The 19,561-nt window shown below is 35.3% G+C and overlaps 3 protein-coding genes across 6 annotated transcripts in view; 2 read left to right on the top strand and 1 right to left on the bottom strand.

Annotated features, from left to right (window-relative positions):
* Nucleotides 1–30: 30 nt before the first annotated feature.
* Nucleotides 31–10,540, top strand: Bcat (Branched chain amino acid transaminase). Its single transcript, XM_066285631.1, has 8 exons — nt 31–301; nt 5,051–5,218; nt 5,279–5,488; nt 8,595–8,825; nt 9,187–9,308; nt 9,366–9,547; nt 9,612–9,766; nt 9,824–10,540. The coding sequence occupies exons 1-8, from the start codon at nt 281–283 to the stop codon at nt 10,010–10,012; spliced, it is 1,278 nt and encodes a 425-aa protein (XP_066141728.1). The 5' UTR covers nt 31–280; the 3' UTR covers nt 10,013–10,540.
* Nucleotides 10,541–15,121: 4,581 nt separating this feature from the next.
* ss (spineless) overlaps nt 15,122–19,561 on the top strand; it is a 136,707-nt gene continuing 132,267 nt past the window's right edge. For both annotated transcript variants that reach the window (XM_066285611.1, XM_066285610.1), the window contains exons 1-2: nt 15,122–15,232; nt 15,856–15,969. The gene's annotated coding sequence lies outside the window, so the exon portion shown is untranslated. The remainder of the gene's footprint in view (nt 15,233–15,855; nt 15,970–19,561) is intronic.
* Nucleotides 16,739–19,561, bottom strand: part of Cad99C (cadherin-99C) — a 33,811-nt gene continuing 30,988 nt past the window's right edge. For 2 of the 3 annotated variants that reach the window (XM_066285495.1, XM_066285494.1), the window contains exons 18-24: nt 19,180–19,551; nt 18,830–19,123; nt 18,636–18,777; nt 18,346–18,573; nt 18,043–18,293; nt 17,868–17,985; nt 16,739–17,474 (exon numbers count right to left, since the gene is read on the bottom strand). In XM_066285495.1, the coding sequence (XP_066141592.1) occupies nt 17,342–17,474; nt 17,868–17,985; nt 18,043–18,293; nt 18,346–18,573; nt 18,636–18,777; nt 18,830–19,123; nt 19,180–19,551 (1,538 nt within the window). In that variant the 3' untranslated portion in view covers nt 16,739–17,341. The remainder of the gene's footprint in view (nt 17,475–17,867; nt 17,986–18,042; nt 18,294–18,345; nt 18,574–18,635; nt 18,778–18,829; nt 19,124–19,179; nt 19,552–19,561) is intronic. The other variant, XM_066285496.1, reaches the window with a different exon arrangement.

The following is a 19,561-nucleotide window of genomic DNA, read 5'->3' as shown; positions in this document are numbered from 1 at the left end:
ATTCTTTTTCGAAATTATTGACTTATAAACTTCATGTAAATGGACTTGGTAATTAGTTCGAAAATTACCATTCAATGGTCGACATATTAAGTGACCATTATACGGGTTTAAATCCGATTTCCGAATAGTGATCGATAAAACATTGTAGCAGCATATTTGCAAAAATTTGTCGTTTGACAACTCAGTGTTCGTTATAGCTTCGTCGCTGAGTTAGTTCGAATAGTTGCGTGGAGTTGCTAAGTGATCGATTCTTTTCGTGATTAACCGGCTTAAACTGAAGATGATTACCACAACAAAGCAGGTAAGAACTTGTGTACTAATTGGGCGAGGGAGCGGGTCCTGGCGAGTTTACCTGAAAGAGAATTTCCACAGGAATTCAGATTATTAATTGCAACAATGTGCCGTCATTCCGCCGTCTCTATGTAAATGAATTTGCCTGGAGTTTGATTTTAATATTTTTAAGAAATAAAAGAGAAAAGTACTCATAAGAATTATTGTTAATCCAGACCTTGACAACATTCTCTCTATCTTTCTTGGGAGCTTCGCCATCTGCATCATCAGAAATGCCGTCATGCACGAATTAGACGTCAACTATTGCCTCAGAGAAATAAAAGTTTTAAAATTTGTTGTTATTTTGGATGTCACGAAAGTTGATCAAGAGATCATGCAATCGCGTCTTTACTATAAAATTAAAACTTTTTTTAAAGAAAATTTCATTTTTATTACGTTCGTTAATGGATTAGCGAAAAATGAAGAATTCCAGGACTCAATATTACTTTCATGTACGACGATAGTCCCAGAAGTGCCCGACTTAACACTTAAAGAAACAAAAAAATTAATAATATAACATTATTTCTCAACGCAGTCTCTTTTGAGATGCTCTGTGGGAACCACACCCAGTTCAGAGTAAAAGGCATCGACAGTGTCAAAAAAGGCATCAATCTCTGACTCAACCTCTTCGTTTTTGGCGAGTCTCATTTCGACGAGTCATTTTGTCAAGTTTTGAAAAAAATCTGAGGGGGCAAAATCTGGGTGATAGAGACGGGGGGAGGGGGAGGAAACAGTTCGAAACCAAGTTGATTTCGGCCATTGCAACCGCGGAAATGCGAAAGCAAAAAGTGAGATTTTAACAAACTCTTCAACGATCAGGGCTTTGGCGTCTGTTCGGATACGTTTCTGAATGGTCATGCTCGTTCGACCGATATTTTGATCACTCGTGACAAATTCCGAAGACATTAGTATCACGACATGTTTGACTTCCTGATAGCACTAGAAAAGAACCCGAACTAATCTTATGTTTAGAAATTCCGAAGATGAAACTAAAAAGATTACGCAAAAAGTGCGTAGCACTCGCTCTTTGCAAAAGTGTTTATGTTTTTGAGGATTTTGCGACAAGAATGATTTGCAAATCTTGGGTTCTGATTAAAAGTACCCATTATTACTTAAACTGAGTCGAGCACCAAATATAAGAGTATTTTATGCATGATTTAGCTGGTTGCTAAAGGCTGTACCTAAAGGTTCCAATTATTGCACACACTCGGTATGTGGCCGTAATGTTGGGGATTGTAAAATGAATCACCGCTCGTTTGACCTCACGTAAACATAGATAAAATGGGCTCACAGATACTTTGGAGCTAAATGATATAAAATACGTGATATTTGTTCCTCATATTCTAATTCATAACCCTCTTAATTAAGAATAATTTTGCGATAATAATTGTGCAAAATTGTAATTACGAAACAATATTGGTAAATTTAATATAATTGATGACGTGGATGTAATGGCTTGGAAACACGAACCGAAATAAAAGCAAAATCGCAAATTATGGGTATTGGTTGGAGTCTTCGGAGCTGAGACACTTTTAAAAAATAACTCAAAAACTCCGTTTTTCATATAATTTAAAATATAATTGAACCGTTGCCTCAGAAGCTAAATTATGGAAATGGTGGTAGATTTTCCACACGAATCATTTTCAAGAAGGCCTGTGAGATCGACTAGTTTTTTTTCAGAGTTGCTATGGTGGACTGCGTCCTCATGGTGAATCTTAGTCAGTCAGAACTATTCCTAATAGTCATGGTCAACGCATATACAGAGATTGATAAATAGAAAGATGTACAGTGCTTTTATTTGCTTTCGCCATGTCTTCTAGCTGATCAAACTTTGGTGTGCTTTCCTGCAGAATCTAAACAAAAATTATGGTATTTCGTTCCCTATAATCATCAAAAAGCATGGTAGTAGATCCTGGGGGAAAAATTTTCTTGCCTGTCCAGATCAAACACAATTAAACCCATGTTGCACAGTGTCGACGTAAGCTATTGATCAAGAGAGAATATTTTCCATAGTGATGTATGTTATATTATTCATAATCTCATATTAACGAAAACAAAAATAGTATGAAATTATTTCACAATTATTTAACAAGTCCCAGGATACACAGCTAAAATTATAACGGTATTTGCATTGGTACAGATTGCATAATACATATAAATATATTATTTATTCAAAAGTTAGGCAAAGTGAATTTTAAGAAAATAGGGGATATAGGAACATAAAGGGACGGCATGTGAGATAATGCCTCTCGGCCACTCACCTTTCAGCTTTAGTCCTTGTGGCAACCGATCACCCCGAGCAGGCTGCCCCCACGAGTTCAACTCACCTTGGGAGGGACACTGGATCCCCTTTTTACACGACACATGTCCCACCTCGCTCCAATGCGTTGGTTTTGGTACGAGTCCACAATGTTAAAATTGGTAACTGATCGCGGCTCAACCCAATTTTTCTTATATTGCGAGGGACACGAATTAAGGCGAAGCTCTGAAGAGTTTTATTCATGTACTACCCAGTGCGTCTCATGGACGTGGCTGCGATACTTTCATGTTTTTAAAGGTTAAAAGAGGCTTGTCCCTAAAACTGAGGACATGGGTGCTTCTGAGGTGAAAACGTCTCTATTGGTTGAGAAACCGGGATATTTTGGGAGAGACACGTGGTCCACCTAAGAGAGCACCACTAACCCGGACTCTGCAACAACTGAAGGTTTGTACACAGGCTTGGCGAACATTGCAAATAGGCCAGCATGATCCTCCATGAACTAAATACCATAATACCGTTTGCACATAGTAAGATTATCATAGAATTTGTTAATAAATTTCATGAGCACATGCGGTCAGCAACAATCAGTTGGTATCTAGTTAAGACTTCCTAAAGAAACATTTCCTGCGAGTTACATTGTAACTCTTCTTGCTGAGATTGGAACAGATGACAAAAAAATTAAAGGACAACGTAGATGCAATGTGATACTAATTGCCGTACAGGGACGTATCCAAAACACTTGTACTTTAATAATGAAGGTTTTAAGAAATCTTTAACGGACTCTATGTATTTTGAGCATAAGTTACCTAAATAAAACTTCATAAATGTAAGCGAAATGATTGATAAAAGTCCATCATCTTCGATGGCTCGCAGTCCGGTTCTGATTTCCCCTACGATAAAACGATGGGATGATACATCATGGCAGAATCATAAGCAAATGGTTAGATCAACAAATCGTTCTACATATATACAAAAATTAACTTTATAAATGCAGAACCCTTCGAAAATGTTCTAATTTTACTGTGTTGCAAGGTATAGATGATCAGTGTTGGGAAGCACACGGTGGTGAACAGCTACGTTCTAGGATCTATCAAAAAAGATCAATGAAATCGAATTTATTTTCATCAAAATTCAGCTCAACGAAGGTATTAGACCTTCATCAGTCAATCAATTTACACTCCATGGAAGATTAGCTCAAAATTTTCAATTTAAAACATTCTCATTAAAGCTTCGAATCGGTTTTAGATACCGGTTCGGTTAATTTTAATTCGGTCGAATTTCTCGAGTTAGCTTAGACTAGCTCAGGGCAGTTTAAATTTGGATAAATCCAAAATTAACAGAGATGACCTGAAGAACGGAAATTTGGAAACCCCTAAGAGATACTAATACTTCAAATTTCAGAAAAAATTTAGTTGCATTCCCGGCTTTAACGGGTAGTTCCAAATGAAATATCAAAATTCCTAAAAATAGAGAATTACCTATAATAAATAATTGATTATCAATAATAATTTTTTATTTTATCTAGCAAATCACAGAAAAAACTATAAGAGGCTAAACAGTTTGTAAACAAAATAAAAAAGGCATTTTGTATTTTAAAATGTACCAGTAGCGCTCCGCGGAAAATTTAGGGGAGAAATGGCGCATGACCCCTGAAAAAATATCACCCTGTAGATTACTAAAACTACTTGGCACGCCCAATAATGATGGAGATACGGCGTAAATTGTATTGCAAAATTTTAGCTAATTATCTTAAAAATTGCAGGAATTGTAAAGTCAATACTGAAAAATTCCTGGAATATGAACATACTGTAGATAAGTAACGAATCGTTGGAAGACCTATGTTTATATGATTTTTAGTCATGAAATAAGTTAAAGAATTATCCCCGTCCATATATACATGATATTAGGAAACACTCTGCGTTGTGGATTACGCTCCCTTGGAGTTTACTAATTCGATAAAACAGAATCTCTTTCCAACCTATCCATTTACGCTTTTTGACTCAAAACATAAATGATGAAAATTTTTCGGCTGATACATAAAACTTCAAGGGCCGAGGATTGAAAATCTTCCAACTCACCACTGGTAATATAATATCTGTGATCAATATCGACCTTATGGTTGGGAAAGGTTGGGCCACGCTCCAGGGTGGCAGATTTCCTGGAGCTAGGGGGTGCTGATTAAAAATTTCGCTCAGGGCGTCACACCTACTAAGGCCGACCCTGCCTGCAATAGAAATTTTGGTACCAGGTTCGTTAGTAATTCTTAGTCTGGAATGCTACATGCAATGTCATAAAATAACTTTAGTAATAGCTTGACGACAAAATATTTTCAGCATCATGATGCTTTAGCAATATCCTCTATTATGCGTCAATAAGATGTTTTAATTTACGAATAAGGTCAATAAATTTAAGTCAATCACACTTTATCAAAGCACGTTCATTATTTTGTAACTTTTCCAGTGTTCTTGCAAGCTCATCTTCCAGTTCCAGCATAAATTAAAGGAAATCTCCAAACAAGCAACTCGTGCTTGTTCTCTCAAAGTCAAACGCATCCTCAGCGAGGCTGCCGAAGAGAGAAAATATGATCATGAATATGAGGACGAGACAGATAGTGAAATTACTTTTAGAGTAAGTAAGAAACTTCAAAAGACAACAAAAATTTTATTATTTGAATATGTTTTTGTTTAGTTTAAGGATCTTACCACGAAACTGTGCGAGCCAGACCAGCTCAGAACCAAACCTGACGCTTCTGACTTGAAATTTGGTCACATTTTCACTGACCATATGATGAAGATATTTTACCATAGGAAACTGGGAGGATGGCAGAAGCCTGTGATAATACCTTTCGAGAATATATCTCTTCATCCTGCTGCTAAAGTATTACATTATGCTGTGGAGGTATGTTGAGTATGTCTATCATTCGAGGTACAAGTTTATTTTGAAGATCTTTTTTTTTTCGGAAAAGCCTCAAATAACTTCTGATATTTAATTACATAATTTTTGACCGCACGTGTGGGGTAAAATGCTGCCAGAGCCGAACTCCGCTTTGTGTCGTACGGTTATCTGCGGTAAAGCACCGCGTTGCGTATTTGTTAGACAAACAGCTATTAAATCCCTGGTGAATAAAACGACATTTATAGCGTTGCTACATGTCGACTCGTAATGGGTGAAAATTGAATAAAGTATGTCTCACTTCTACAGAATGTTGATAAACCGGCTCTCTTTTTCCTAGTATTTTGTTATGACTTAAAAAATGAGATATCACCTACAAAGTTATTACATTTAAAACCGAAAAATGTGTTTAAATTTTACTGATAACAGCGGATTAGAATAATTAAATATCGCGATATAGGCAAGTTGTATCCACAACAGATATTACGACACCCAAATCGCTTAAATTTTAAGGTCAAGATTGGTAAATGTATTTGGTTCGATAAACGGACATTTATCTGCTATGAATGTAAGTATATATTTCTCGAATAAACCATTTTTAATTGTTATGTTGTATAAATAACTACTCTTTATTGTTTCTGTATTTCGGGAAAATGTTGGTAAATATAGAAAAAAATGTCAACAAACTTATTCTGTTATCTAAATTTAAAAAAGGATCGAACATTATACACCCGGTTCCAGATTTTAATTGAGAGAGTTCAACACAGGATAGAACTCGAAAAAATAATGAGAAAACGTCACACTTGTACGTTTCAAAGCTTCGTTACCGAAATACAGGGTGTTAACATTTGAGATTTTTTTTTTTAATTTAATTTGCAGCTGCCTATGTTTTTGAGATATCAACTTGAAATTTTGCAGGTACCATTTAGTTTACGTGATTTGATTTAACAAGTCACTGTGAAAATCTGTTTCGATCTGGTTAAAATTGCCCAAATGGCTCTTTAAAATAGTCAAATAAAAAAATATTATCATAGTGTGCATTTGCAAATGGCAGGAAAACTGCGATATATGCGAAAAAATTACCAAAAATCCAAAAGTCTCTAAATTGAACAAGGAATTCAAAGTATAGACGTCAATCACTCCCCGCAAAAAAGTTAAAGATGGTAAAATGAGACCTGACCCCCGAAAAAGTAGCACCCTCTGGATTTTGACGTCTTAGGTTGAATTGCAAAATCCAAAACTACTATTTTGTCTCGAAACATTCCTCATTTTTCCAAGGAACCTTAAGGCAGGATTTGCAGATTCCCACAGGAATGTTTTCTGTTCACTTTGCGTGATTTTACCTGAACTAATTTTATTTCTTTAATCCTTTCTTTAGTCAAATGCTCTTTCAAAAACACGTAAAAACACATGGAAAAATTCAAGATTTTTGATCGTGCTAGAAATGAAAATTAATTTATTTAGCGTATAAGATAAATTTTGCAATTTCGTCGCTACAAAACGTTCCAAAATCTGTACTCTCAACTGAGCCAACAAGTAATTTTGAGCGAAATTAAAAGATAAACAAAATCGAAAGGGAAAAAGTTTTCTAAATACTTTGTAAGCGTAAACTCATCCGAGCCAACGTTCGCCCTGCAGAGTATTCAGAGATCCCTGCTGCAACAAAGATTCCCATGTTCAGAGAGGATTGTTCCAAGTGCCTAAATGGACCTGAAATAATTTGAATAAATATTACACGTTTTTTAAGATTAAAACTTCGTTCTCCACTCAGTACCTCCTGAAGAAATCTTCCAGAAATTTGCTCATGAAAGGTACTAACGAATGAGTGCATTAGGCAACATAATGTTTAAACTCGCCACCTTTTAATTTGTACTTAAAAATTAACAATTAAATTACTATAAACTAATGCATTAAATGTTCCAATTGTGCCCCGTTGACCCACCACTAACTTAAACTAATATAACAATGCCGCAATTGAAACTCATCAAGAACTATTTTCCATTATTTGAGGAGGTGTCGATTGAGCTTCTTGAGCAATTTTATTTTTTAACTCTTCTATATTGTTGGGTCACCCCCTATGTTTCATATACCCCATAAAAAATGTCCATAGGGATCAGGACAGGCGATCGAGCACGCCACTCTAATTATTGCGCCATATTGCGCAAATATTTCAGTAACTGTTGAATTTAGCCCGGGGGAGGTTACATGAAATATGTTGAGAAGTTCTCAAAAAACTCAAAAACTCGTAATGTACATGGGGTTCAATAAGAAAAAAATAATAAAAAAGCACATTTGTCTACTACGTGGGTAACCTCGTATACAATTCCGTTACGTCAAAAAATACACTGCAAAAAACAATATTCGGCATGTTACGTTTTCATGAAAAGCACTTTTTCAATTTTTAACGAATTTCGCGGATCTTTTGGTGTACTATGTATAAATTGACCTAAAAAAATATTACGATGCCTATTTAGCCAGAATTATTTCACGGTCTGCAAGGAATATTCCAATAATTCTGATTTTATTTCGTTTTTCAGCCCAAAGTTACCGCACTAACACATTTCAATTTACAAAAAAAAAATATTCTATGCTGCAAATAAGGATAATTTTTTACATCTTTACTCAGAAATCTAAATTTAGAGCGTCTGTACGTCCCATTTACGTTAACACATCAGAGATTTGCAAGACATTTGCATATGATACAATCAAATTAAAGAGGACGAAAAACGATTTTTGAATTTCAAATTTCCAATAGATCAAGTCTTTAAACTGACAAAAGGCAATTTACAATTCACTAAAATGTGATTATTCAAATTGATCGAAGTGTTTTGTTTGAAAATACTACATATTAAACTATTGTGCAAACCCACGGTGGGGGGTAAAGATTTTCCCTTGAACTTGACATTGTGCATTATTTTATATCAAACTGCATTCGATTTTTACGTAAGACTAAAGTTTGATGTTACCATACGATGCCCTGTAGATATTTAGGTCATAGAGAATTAGACTCATTGATATTAGCTATTGTTTGCTCTGTTTGTTTATGTCAGCACGATTAATTAGAATCTAAATTTAAATACTTTGTTAGATTAAGCATCTTCTTGATTTGCAGCTTTTCGAAGGAATGAAAGCTTACAGAGGCGTCGACGGTAAAATCCGAATATTCCGTCCAGAACTGAATATGACGAGAATGAACAAATCAGCCCAGAGCTCCGGATTGCCCACCTTCGATGGGGACGAACTGGCAAAATGTTTGAAGAGACTCGTGGAAGTAGACCAGGAATGGGTGCCTCACAGTGTTGCGAGCAGTCTGTACCTTAGACCGACTCTGATAGGGATAGATGTGAGTTTAACTGACCTGCCTCTTTGATCTCTAATGTAGTGGAAAACTGGATTTAACAGGCCTGTCTTTAGATTAACAGTATTATCTCATCACAGTGGTGAAAGGTTAAAATTCGATTTCCGAGTAGTTATGTTTGTTTTCAGTATCAGCAGCTTCGGATGCATGTTATTAACGAAATGTTGATTTAGCGTGCCTAAAGATGTATGTGTTATTTACAATTATTTATAATAAGGCCGCCGATTTATTTTCTATTGTGCTATTATGGTGTAAAGTTCACAATCAAAATTTAAGTATTCGCAAATCCGATATCACCATGATACAATATTCCTAATTACTCAAGATTTTTAATGATACATTTCAGGGGACTTTAGGAGTCCAGCAATCAGATTCCGCTCTTCTATACACAATCATGTCCCCAGTCGGAAGTTACTTCGCGGGAGGTGATGAATCAGTGTCGCTGTTCGCTGATCCCGCCTACGCAAGGTATGCTCAAATATTCGTAGGAGTGAACGTTAATCACGACAATTCAACCTTCTTTAGAGCATGGCCTGGAGGATGTGGAGACAAAAAACTAGGTTCAAACTACGGCCCTACCATCCGAGTGCACAACCAGGCCTTGCAAAGAGGTCGCCAACAAGTATTGTGGCTGTACGGTTCTGACCACCAAGTCACTGAAGTGGGAACCATGAATGTATTTGTTTTCTACCTAAATGAATTTGGAGGTATGTTTATGCCCTCTCTACGACAGCATTGTTCAAATTTTGCCTCAAGGATAACTTTTTCCAGAAAAAGTATTATTGACTCCACCCTTAAACGGTCTAATCTTGCCTGGTGTAACCAGACAATCGATAATTCAGCTCTGCGAGCAATGGAAGGAGTTTCGAGTGGAGCAGAGAAATATTACCATGACGGATATTTTAGAGTTAACGAAATCTGCAAAAGTGAGTTATGAGAATAAAATTAAAAAGTCAAAGATATATCTGAATATTTTCGTCTAGCTGCTGGAAATGTTTGGGTCGGGAACGGCCTGCATAGTCAGCCCGATAAAATCCATAGAATATCAAGGGAATCTCATTGAAATACCCACGACCCAGCACCAAAATCCTCTCTACCGCAGAATCAGAGAAGAACTAGAGGCGATTCAATACGGGCACATAGACCACCCGTGGGCTCATTCTATAGACTAGTTTTAGGTTACATTCTAGGTTTTAACTCAGGGATAGAATTCCTCGAAAATATGATTTAAATATTAAAGCCTCATGTGTTACTATGGCTTATTAAAACAAATCTGTTAATCTCGTAAACTGAGGAATTATTAAATCAGAAATGTCTTTAATTTAACATTGTTCGGGTTAAAGTTCCACCTTTAACACCGGTCCTAAGGTCAAGTGGAATACCTCGGCTTTAAACTGACCTGAGGTTTGAGTCTCAGATTTGTGATGAAAATTTACGGCTCAACATGGAATTTACGATGAGTGTGCAGCTGAATGCAAAGCATTTAATACAAGAAAAAGCAGGGCTTTTTCAAGTCTACTGTATAATTTCCTTTGATAGTGTCTATAAGTTATGGAATGTTAGGAGTTAAGGTGTACTATTATGTTATTAGGTTAGATATCGACTGTGGTTTAGTTATAGTGTCTGTACATTCTTGTAATTTTGAGTTTTATTCGTTATAATGTCATATTTTATGGTACAAAATAAAGAACTCTAGCAGATATCAAGAAATTGCTCATCGCGAATTTTTCGTGATATCCAGTTTCGTAATATGCACTAGATATGTCTGAAGTTGTAACAGTTTGAAGAGTGTTCCAGCCACGATATGTAGGTTCTCAATATAAAATAATATAGAGAATCCATAGCTGGAAAATATGAGCTTTTGTCAATTGAACAGAGAAATTATTAATAACAACGAAGTTTCTCAAAAAAATTCCATGAAAACGAAGATAAATATGGGAACATGTACAATATAAACATTTTCTATTTCAGACACTTCCAGAGCTATTGTAACTTGCCTTTTTGTAGTACGATTGCGGAACGTAACTTTGAATAAATTTTTAAATCTCATTAAGGCCCGTCTAGAGGACATCTGTGCATTAACTGCTAATTGAAGGAAGTAATCAGTTTTGAGAAGTAAAAAAAAACAAAAAAAAATTTGAAAATCATTTTCAATATTTAACATTGTGTGTATCTGTATTAAACCATTTCCGGACATATATTTAGAATTTTTTGATCTACATACTACTGGCAGTGCCATCCTTATTCCATCTACAGGATGTTTACAAAAGACGGAGCAATATTTAAGGGGATGTTTGCTTAGGACCTTTTATGAAAAAAGTTTCTATAAACATAGGTTCGGAAATGTGACGTTTCCAACTTACAGGGTGTTATTTTTTTTTCAAATAGCAGTTTTTGAAAAATAATTCAAATGCCTTTTTACCGGTTTTTCAAAATGAATCATGAAAGCTCAAAATATTTTTAGGGAATAAGCGAATGAATCCTTTAATTTTTGAAAATATTTTTGCATGATAAATGGACATTTTTCATCTCGTAAACGAAGCAAGATACGGCAAAAATTAAACAGATAAAAAAAATTATTTTTAGTTGTTTCATCTCCCAAACATATTGAAATTTAATTAAAGTCAGTGACATATATTTTTTCGTCAAGAAATTGGGTTAAGGTATCTACCACTGACGTCACTGAAAATAATAATTTTAATCTAATTAGAGCCAAATCAGCCTCTTATGACCACAAACAATATTACTAAATTTCAAAAAAATCGATGAAAAGTTATTTGAATTATTAAAAAAAAATAAAAAATTACACCCTGTACCTTTGAAACGGTATATTTCCAGATCTATGTTTAAAGGACTTTTTTTTTCATAAAATAACCTGAGAAAACACCCCCTTAAATATTGCCACGTTCTTTTTAAATCCTCTGTATATCCATTCATATCCATAAATTACCATTTTAAATAAAGATAGAGGACTTTACTTTTAAGCAAGTTTTATAGGGAGTATTTTTGTAGCTGCTTTACGATCTTCCTGAATATTTAAGAAAAGTCGATAATTCCATTATTTAGAAGTTAATAGCTGGCTATATTTAAATATAATGTACGAAAGCTTCATAATATATTCTTGACAAAATTGCCTGTTGGTGTCAATTTGATCATTTCCAACACAATGCCAAATATAAACCTGAAATTTGAACCTTATGCAGACACATTGTAAGTGTCTCTGTAAATGGGAAAATGAGAATTAAGTCGCCGTAAGGCGCAATGAGAACACAAACTTTTCTTAAGGCACTCGCCTATTCTACTTACCATCATAGCTACTCGTTGCTGGCTTTGTCCCATCATTGCTCGTTTTTGTCAATCTTATTTAACACGAAAATTATTAAAAGCTGAAACACAAAAAAATACAATATTACTTCATGAAAATAATTTAATTTTCATTCCTGAAAAAAAATCTTCAAAACAGTTTAGAATTAATTTCGACTGATAACAGAGGCGTCCTCAGTGGCAACCTGAAACAGAAAAAATCAATATTAATTCATGAGAACAAATCTTCATATGAGAGAGAATCGAATTAATTGGGGCCGATAGCAGAGGCGTCCCCGGTGGCAACCTGAAACAGAAAAAATCAATATTAATTCATGAGAACAAATCTTCATATGAGAGAGAATCGAATTAATTGGGGCCGATAGCAGAGGCGTCCCCGGTGGCAACCTGAAACAGAAAAGATCAATATTAATTAATAAGAAAAAATCTCCATATAAGAGAGAATTGAATTAATTGGGGCTGATAGCAGAGGCGTCCCCGGTGGAAACCTGAAACAGAAAAAATCAATATTATTTCCAAAAGAAAACATTCGGAAAAGTTAAGAAATTCGTATTAATTTTTATTGGAAGTAAAGGGGTACACAATGAAGATCAAAAATACAAAAAAAAATTAATACCTTTGAAACCGCTCAAGTTGCAATATTATATTTCTGTAGATCCAAAGATGATCCTAAGTACCTCTCAGATGGGAAAAAGTTTAAAATCGTTTCGACTTTACGAGCAACGTTACATTTTGTCCGAGTTAGTTCAAACTGAACAACTGGAAGGGTCGAGCAACGTATGTGATTTAATAAGTTTAATTGCGTTATGAACAACAGGTACAAGCATCGCGTGACGATTCTGCAAGGGCAATGTGTTTTCCAGCAAATTGCCCAGAATTCGTAACTTTTGCTAATAACACATTTGTGGATAATATAGTCGACACTTTTAAGAAATCTTGAAAATTATTAAAGTCGCGTCCGGAAAAGCCAAAATTGATAATTAGTATCGATTCAAACTAAAGGTGTACACAATCGATATTGAAAAACAAGTAAATTGAATTTAATTTCCGACATTACAATTTAAAGTCGCGAAATTATGTTGACCGTTTCCCGACACTTTTCACATCTTCATTTTCACCACTAAACACTTGCAAAAGGTAGATTTTTCCCGGATTTCGAAAATCTCTTTGTCGTGCTACCGCTCGGACGAATCAACTAAGAATGAATATCGATTCGAGTCATAGAACGAATGATATCAATGATGCGTTGGCCTCTAAACATTCAAATAACTTAAGCCCTTTTTTGTAATTGTATCGATCGAACCAAAGAAGCGATATCCGAACCGACATTATATACAGCGTGTATGTATACATATATATGTTTCGGTGTGTTTAATTTTAGGACCGAAACAATATCTTCCAAACAATTAGAGTTTTACAAGGTCGTACATGTAAGTGTAAAAACAATTTTTCATCAAAACCATTAATAAGGTCGTAATCGTCCGAGGCGCTCTTATTGGACCACCCTGTATAGCATGTATATACAGTGGCTTAAAGTGAAAATCTTACAACTGTATTGAAATCCTACAGGCTCTGGAAGATCTGCTCAAACTCAGAAATGTGCTAAAAGAAGCTGGCTTCCATAGCAGAGTAGCCAGAAATAAAACTTTTTTTAATAAAACCAATTGCAAGAGGAGAGTTCAATTTGCGAGGAGCCACCCTAATAAGTCAATGGTGTTCTGGTGTTGAGAAATCTTTTTCGACGAATCAGAATTTAATATTTGTGGATTAGACAGACGTCTTTACGTATGGGGAAAACTCGGAGAAGCTCTAAAAAGAAGCATCTAAAACCCGCAACGAAGCATGGTGGCGGAAATCGAACGGTTTGGGTATGTCTCTAGCAAGTGTCGGAAACCTTCATTTTATTGATGGATACATAGACAGGTTTACGTACCGAGATATTTTAAAGGAAAATCTGGAGCAGAGTGCCATTAAATTGAGAATTCAGGAATGCCAACAAGACAACGATCCCAAGCATTCCTCTAGACTTACTCACGAATGATTGTTATATAACATCCCTCTTACATTAAAAACGCCTCCAGTTCCCAGACCTCAATCCTATTGAGCATTTATGGTCATACAGAAACAAATTAGCAAACATGACATAACGAGGAAAGAAGCCTTACGAAGAGTTTTTCTGTAAGAATGGTCCTTAATTCCTCAGGAAGTTATTGAAAATTTGGTGTCTTCAATGCCACGACGGTTGCAGAGTGTTATTGAGTCCAAAGAGTACCCAACAAAGTAATGATAGATATGCATATTCTTATTTGTTTATTTATTACGCTTTTCCTATAATAGACGTACGAATATTTTCTCTATATTTTGTTTTCTCAATAAATTTTTATGGGTAGCTAAAATATTAATTATTTTTCCTGTCACATTTTAATATTTTAGTAATGAAATGTTGTGGTAGCCTTAATAAAGGATGCAATCAAATTAACTTTATCATTGAGATTTATCAAATCAATTTTACGGATAAAACACGAGGTGTATGAGTACTTGTTGTAGCCACTGGATGTATAAACAGTCACAGAAATCACTTGGTGTCATCAATACAAAAAATAAAATTAAGCGGGGTAAAATTAAGTACAAACACCGATCACTTACCGCAAATGAGCCTTCTAGAATTATGATTCCTATGGAATCCTGTCAATAAAAGCTGTCATTTCTCGGTCATTGAGGAGAAAGATTTCAGTCGCTATTTATTTTCGACACAGCACGCACTGCACCACCCGATCTTACCTCCGCCTATGAGTTTTCTTCTGTCAGTCGCCGAACATTTTATTTCGATTCAATTTGAGCGTCTTCCAAGTGTGCAATTACGCGATCGTGCGGCTTCGGAAACCCGAACGCAAACGAGATGATATTCCCGGGAGTGACGATCAATATTTTTTATCGAAACAGCATTCCATTGCAAACAAAAGTAAACAAAAAAAAATCATGTTCTAAACAGATGTTTCTTTTCGGCGATCGCGGAAATTTATTAGATTAATAAACATTTACTTCAGTGATTAATGCCTTTTTTTATGGTAAGTTAATTTATAACAATAATTTCCTAACCATAAGACATGTTTGGATAAAAGAATCTTAGTTATGACGCTATTAAAACACTGACAGGGAAAATATTTTTTAAATGATCAAAGACGCTTATGATTCAAACCACGTGACTTTTTACTCACGTCAGAAAACGTAACGATTGAGAGTCGCCTTATGTAAAACGACAAATCATATAAATTTAATGTGTTAAAAAAGAATAACGATATGTTTGAATGTCGAAATATACCCTTTTTTTGCACGATTGCCGCTTAATTTGTTGACGTTTTGATCTACTTTGGCGGTAAATATTTGTTCTTTTGAGGACTAAAATGGCGCTCCTGGTTATTTATTATCAATGTCGTTGTTATTATTGTTGATATACTGCCCAAGTTCTTAAACCGTCGGTGTAAGGAGCTTGTAGCGTCCCTGCTACATACATATTAGTTTTGAAAAGATGCGGCGTCACTACTGATATGAGGCCTTTAACGTGCATAAAAAGCTACGTCCTTTGAATCATGAGAACGCAACAGTCGAAGGTAAAACATGATGTACTCAAATGTAGAGAATGAAAAGCCCTTTAAAATCATGTATCACTTATCCCTCTTTACTTTTTAAGATATTTGTGAGGGGGCTCTGCGGGGTAGAGGGTTGGAAGAGTTGCAGCGAATTCCACAGAAGAATTTTTCTTCCTCGGCAACGAAATCTGTCCCGTTTCAAGATAATGGAGGTGGTAAGTTTTTAAATTAACGTCTCGTATATATCTTGATTCTACGAAAATGATTTCTGGTCACGACTTCATTAAATCTTTCCTTGACTGCTGAAGAAATTATGTTCGATATGATTTCGCACCATTATCATGGACTTAAGTTAGGTTCGCTAAATAATCGTTAACCATTTCGAGATTTGTGGTGTTAGTGCAAAACTAAAACTAGCCAAACTGCAAAAAATCAATAAGTTAAATTCTTAAAGTTTGAAGTGAAATACAGCCAAATTGTGGTGTAAACGCAATTATTTTTCATTTTCAAAAAGTCTGCTAAGAAAGGGCTAAATGAAAAGTTCTTCTGCGACAGATAACTTTTAGCGAATCCCATCGACTGCGACATTTAACTTCCTTCAGTGGTCAAGATTGTTTTTAAAAATGTTCAGTCTATTTGACCTCGTTTATTCTCGAAATTATTTTTTTAAAGAATATCAAATACTTTTCACAAAATTAAATGCAACAGCAGTGTTCAATCGGAGGTACAATGTTGATGGCACTGGACTGTGAGTTAACTTGCGTCGGAGCGGAAGCACAGAACTCCACACATGTTTTAGTACTTTGTTTCGGAGTACCAAACATTGTGGTGCGTTTAACCGAATCATATATAACACACATATGTAGGTATCTTTCTACTTGCACCTTTTTGTAGCTAGGTACCTCTTTGCATAATAACGTATGTAAGAGTTTCCTGATCGACTGTAAAACGCTTAAAAATCCCAATTTAGAATACAAATTCACGCAGATTCCATGTCATCCTTTATTTAAGGCAAGATTACAAAAGTATCAAAATAGACGACTAGACCTATAAAATATATCTAACTGCTTTTAGACATTTTAAAAATTATTTACAATCCTAAAGTAGCATTAAGTACTTGTACGATTCACATTTGAAATGAGTCGATTTCTATACAATAAATTACTAAACTGCTCTAGACTACACTAATAATACAACAGCTTTAATAGGTATCTGTATCATCTAGATGAAAAGTTCTTGAATTTAGTAAAACATATTTACAAAATCCTTAAAGCTGTAACGTAAAAGGTTACAGAACATCACAATTTTCTTAATGACTTCGTAATATGGATTTATGACCTAAATGGCTTAGTAAAATTTGAGCTCATATTAAAAACTGAACTACAGAAGTCTCATCAAAAACAGTGCCGGGTTTTGTGTCTCTTCAACAGAAATTTTAAGACACCCAATAAGACTTAAAATCTCGATTTTTGAATTGCAACGAAAATTTTCTGCTCATCATTTGGCACTATGAACTTTTTCTCTGCATTCTCTGCCATACAAACTACGCAATAATCTAGGAAATTTATGAAGGTTAAAACAGTCTATCTATAATTCTGTCGTCGTTTCTATAGGAGAATCATATCCGTATCCTATGTGCATACTATTGAAGTCTTTTTTCTCTTTGAACATTACGTTCTCGTTGCTGGGACTTGAGTTCATGTCCTCCCCATTTGGAGGCCTGCAAATGTTACCAAAGCGATAAAAAAATGACGATTGAAAAAAAAACATTCAGAGAGCTGATGAGAAGGACAAAACTGTAACATTTAGAGAGCAGGAGATATTGGTAATTAAAGTTAATATAGAAGTTGTGGAAGCATCAAGCCAATCCGTTCCAAAGGAATGGTAAATAAGAGGTGCTTAAAAGGACTGCTTTATGGTAAAGAGCAAGATGAACGAAAGGAGACCAAAGGGACCATGTATATAGATTAGTCTCAGCTTCTATAGGAGAAACTGCTAATTTTAAAGGATTTACTTAAATCTGCATTGCATATGGAACTCTCTTGTATCATTTCTAAGGAAAATTATGAAGGTTTCAATGATCAGAAGAATATTATTAAATCTGCTTAGTTACCTGTAGAAGTGATCTCTTCTTATGTTATTGTTAGTATGTTTGATTAGATGGCTGTTATCACCTACACTAGAAGCCCGAACGGTTGTAGATGACTCACTACTTACAGGACTCGCCTTATCTGAAATTGAACGATTTCATTAAAAACCAGAAAACTCAAATTGATCAATCGACTCACCGTAATTCTTTAAATTCGAGTCCTTCCCAATATAGCTGACATTCTCCAAACTGAAAGCATGATTTTTGTTGCTAAAATCAATCTGCAAATCATTATAATCTTCCTGATCATCAACTGGAACCACCATCTGCAGCACCTGCGTCTCATATTCCTTTAGATTGGGTTCTACATAGACTGTGTCGTACCTGGCAGGACTTGCAGGGACAATGTATTGCCTGGAACTTGCATATTGATCTTTGAAAGATTTGTATCTGGAAACATTTGATTATTCGGATGTTTTTTTGGAAGAGAGTTTCGATTTACCGGGACCACGAGACGCAAATGTAGATAATTCCAATGCTGCCAAGAAGAAAGATGATGCAGGCTATAATGATCAGGGCGTAGGGGAAAACCTCCCCGTTGAGGGAAGCTATGGACGCAGTTCTGATTTTGTGCAACACAAAGGGTTCGTGGATATTGAACGCCGTGTTCTTGATTTGAGCTGTTACATCAAATGTAATGTTATCCATTGAGGACTTTTCCAGAAGAGATCTATAAAATTTGTTTAATTGGATATAAGATTTATTTTATTAAATTTATACAATCTTTCATACCTTCTCACAAGAGAATGATTTCTGGGTAAAATTTCATCGGTCTCAGGATCAATAACATAGAACCAAACATCTGTCCCTTCTTGATCAATCTCAAACGTTCCGTTCCCACCAATGAACTCCCTGGCACTCAATTTTTCAATGCCTTAAAAATTCCATCTTAAAACTTCAGAAATATCACTCTAATCTTGGGTTACCTGCAATCAATCCCGTTTGATCTTTAATCACCTTCGAAATCTCTCCCAACTTCTTTTGGACTAAGTTCGGCTTCGAATCTCCAATCACCAAAATCAACCTATGTTGAGGTCCTACCAAATTCACTATCAGGGGAGTATCGATTTCGAAGTAGTCCCTGGTTGCATTGGGATTATCTCTAGCCCAAGCAGTCAACCTGAAGGGCAGGTTTTCTGGATTAATATAGTCGAAAGTCCTCTTGGTTCTGATGATTCCCGTCGACGGGTCTATGGAGAAGAATTCTTCGCTAAAATTGCCTGCAAGTATTTTAGATGATGATTTGTTCATTTCTATGGAAGAATTAATAGTTCACCAGAAATGTTATAGGAAACTCGTCCATATTTCCCACTGTCCACATCTTCCGCCTTGATTTGAGTCACTGCGGAGTTCAAAGGCGAATCCAGCGATACTGCCGCATAATACTTCTTTCTATCTTTAAGGTTCTCATTGCCTTCTTTTTTAGCTACAGTTTCCCCGTCAAATGGATACACAAAATATGGTTTATTATCGTTAACATCCTGGATATTTACAGTAACTTGAGTTATAGCAAAGTCTTTGTTTATGAATCCTTGCAGAGACATAATTTCCACATTAAAAATGTATTGTTCTTCACTTTCGAAATCTAATGTTCCGTTAAGGTAAATCGCGCAGTTTCGGTCTTCAGTAACATTCAAGGAAAATTTCCCTGAAAAAAA

Source organism: Euwallacea fornicatus, chromosome 9 (genome assembly GCF_040115645.1).
Source record: "Euwallacea fornicatus isolate EFF26 chromosome 9, ASM4011564v1, whole genome shotgun sequence".
NCBI classification, from domain to species: domain Eukaryota; kingdom Metazoa; phylum Arthropoda; class Insecta; order Coleoptera; family Curculionidae; genus Euwallacea; species Euwallacea fornicatus.
Note: the sequence above shows the minus strand (reverse complement) of the source record. Positions and strands in the feature narration are given on the sequence as shown.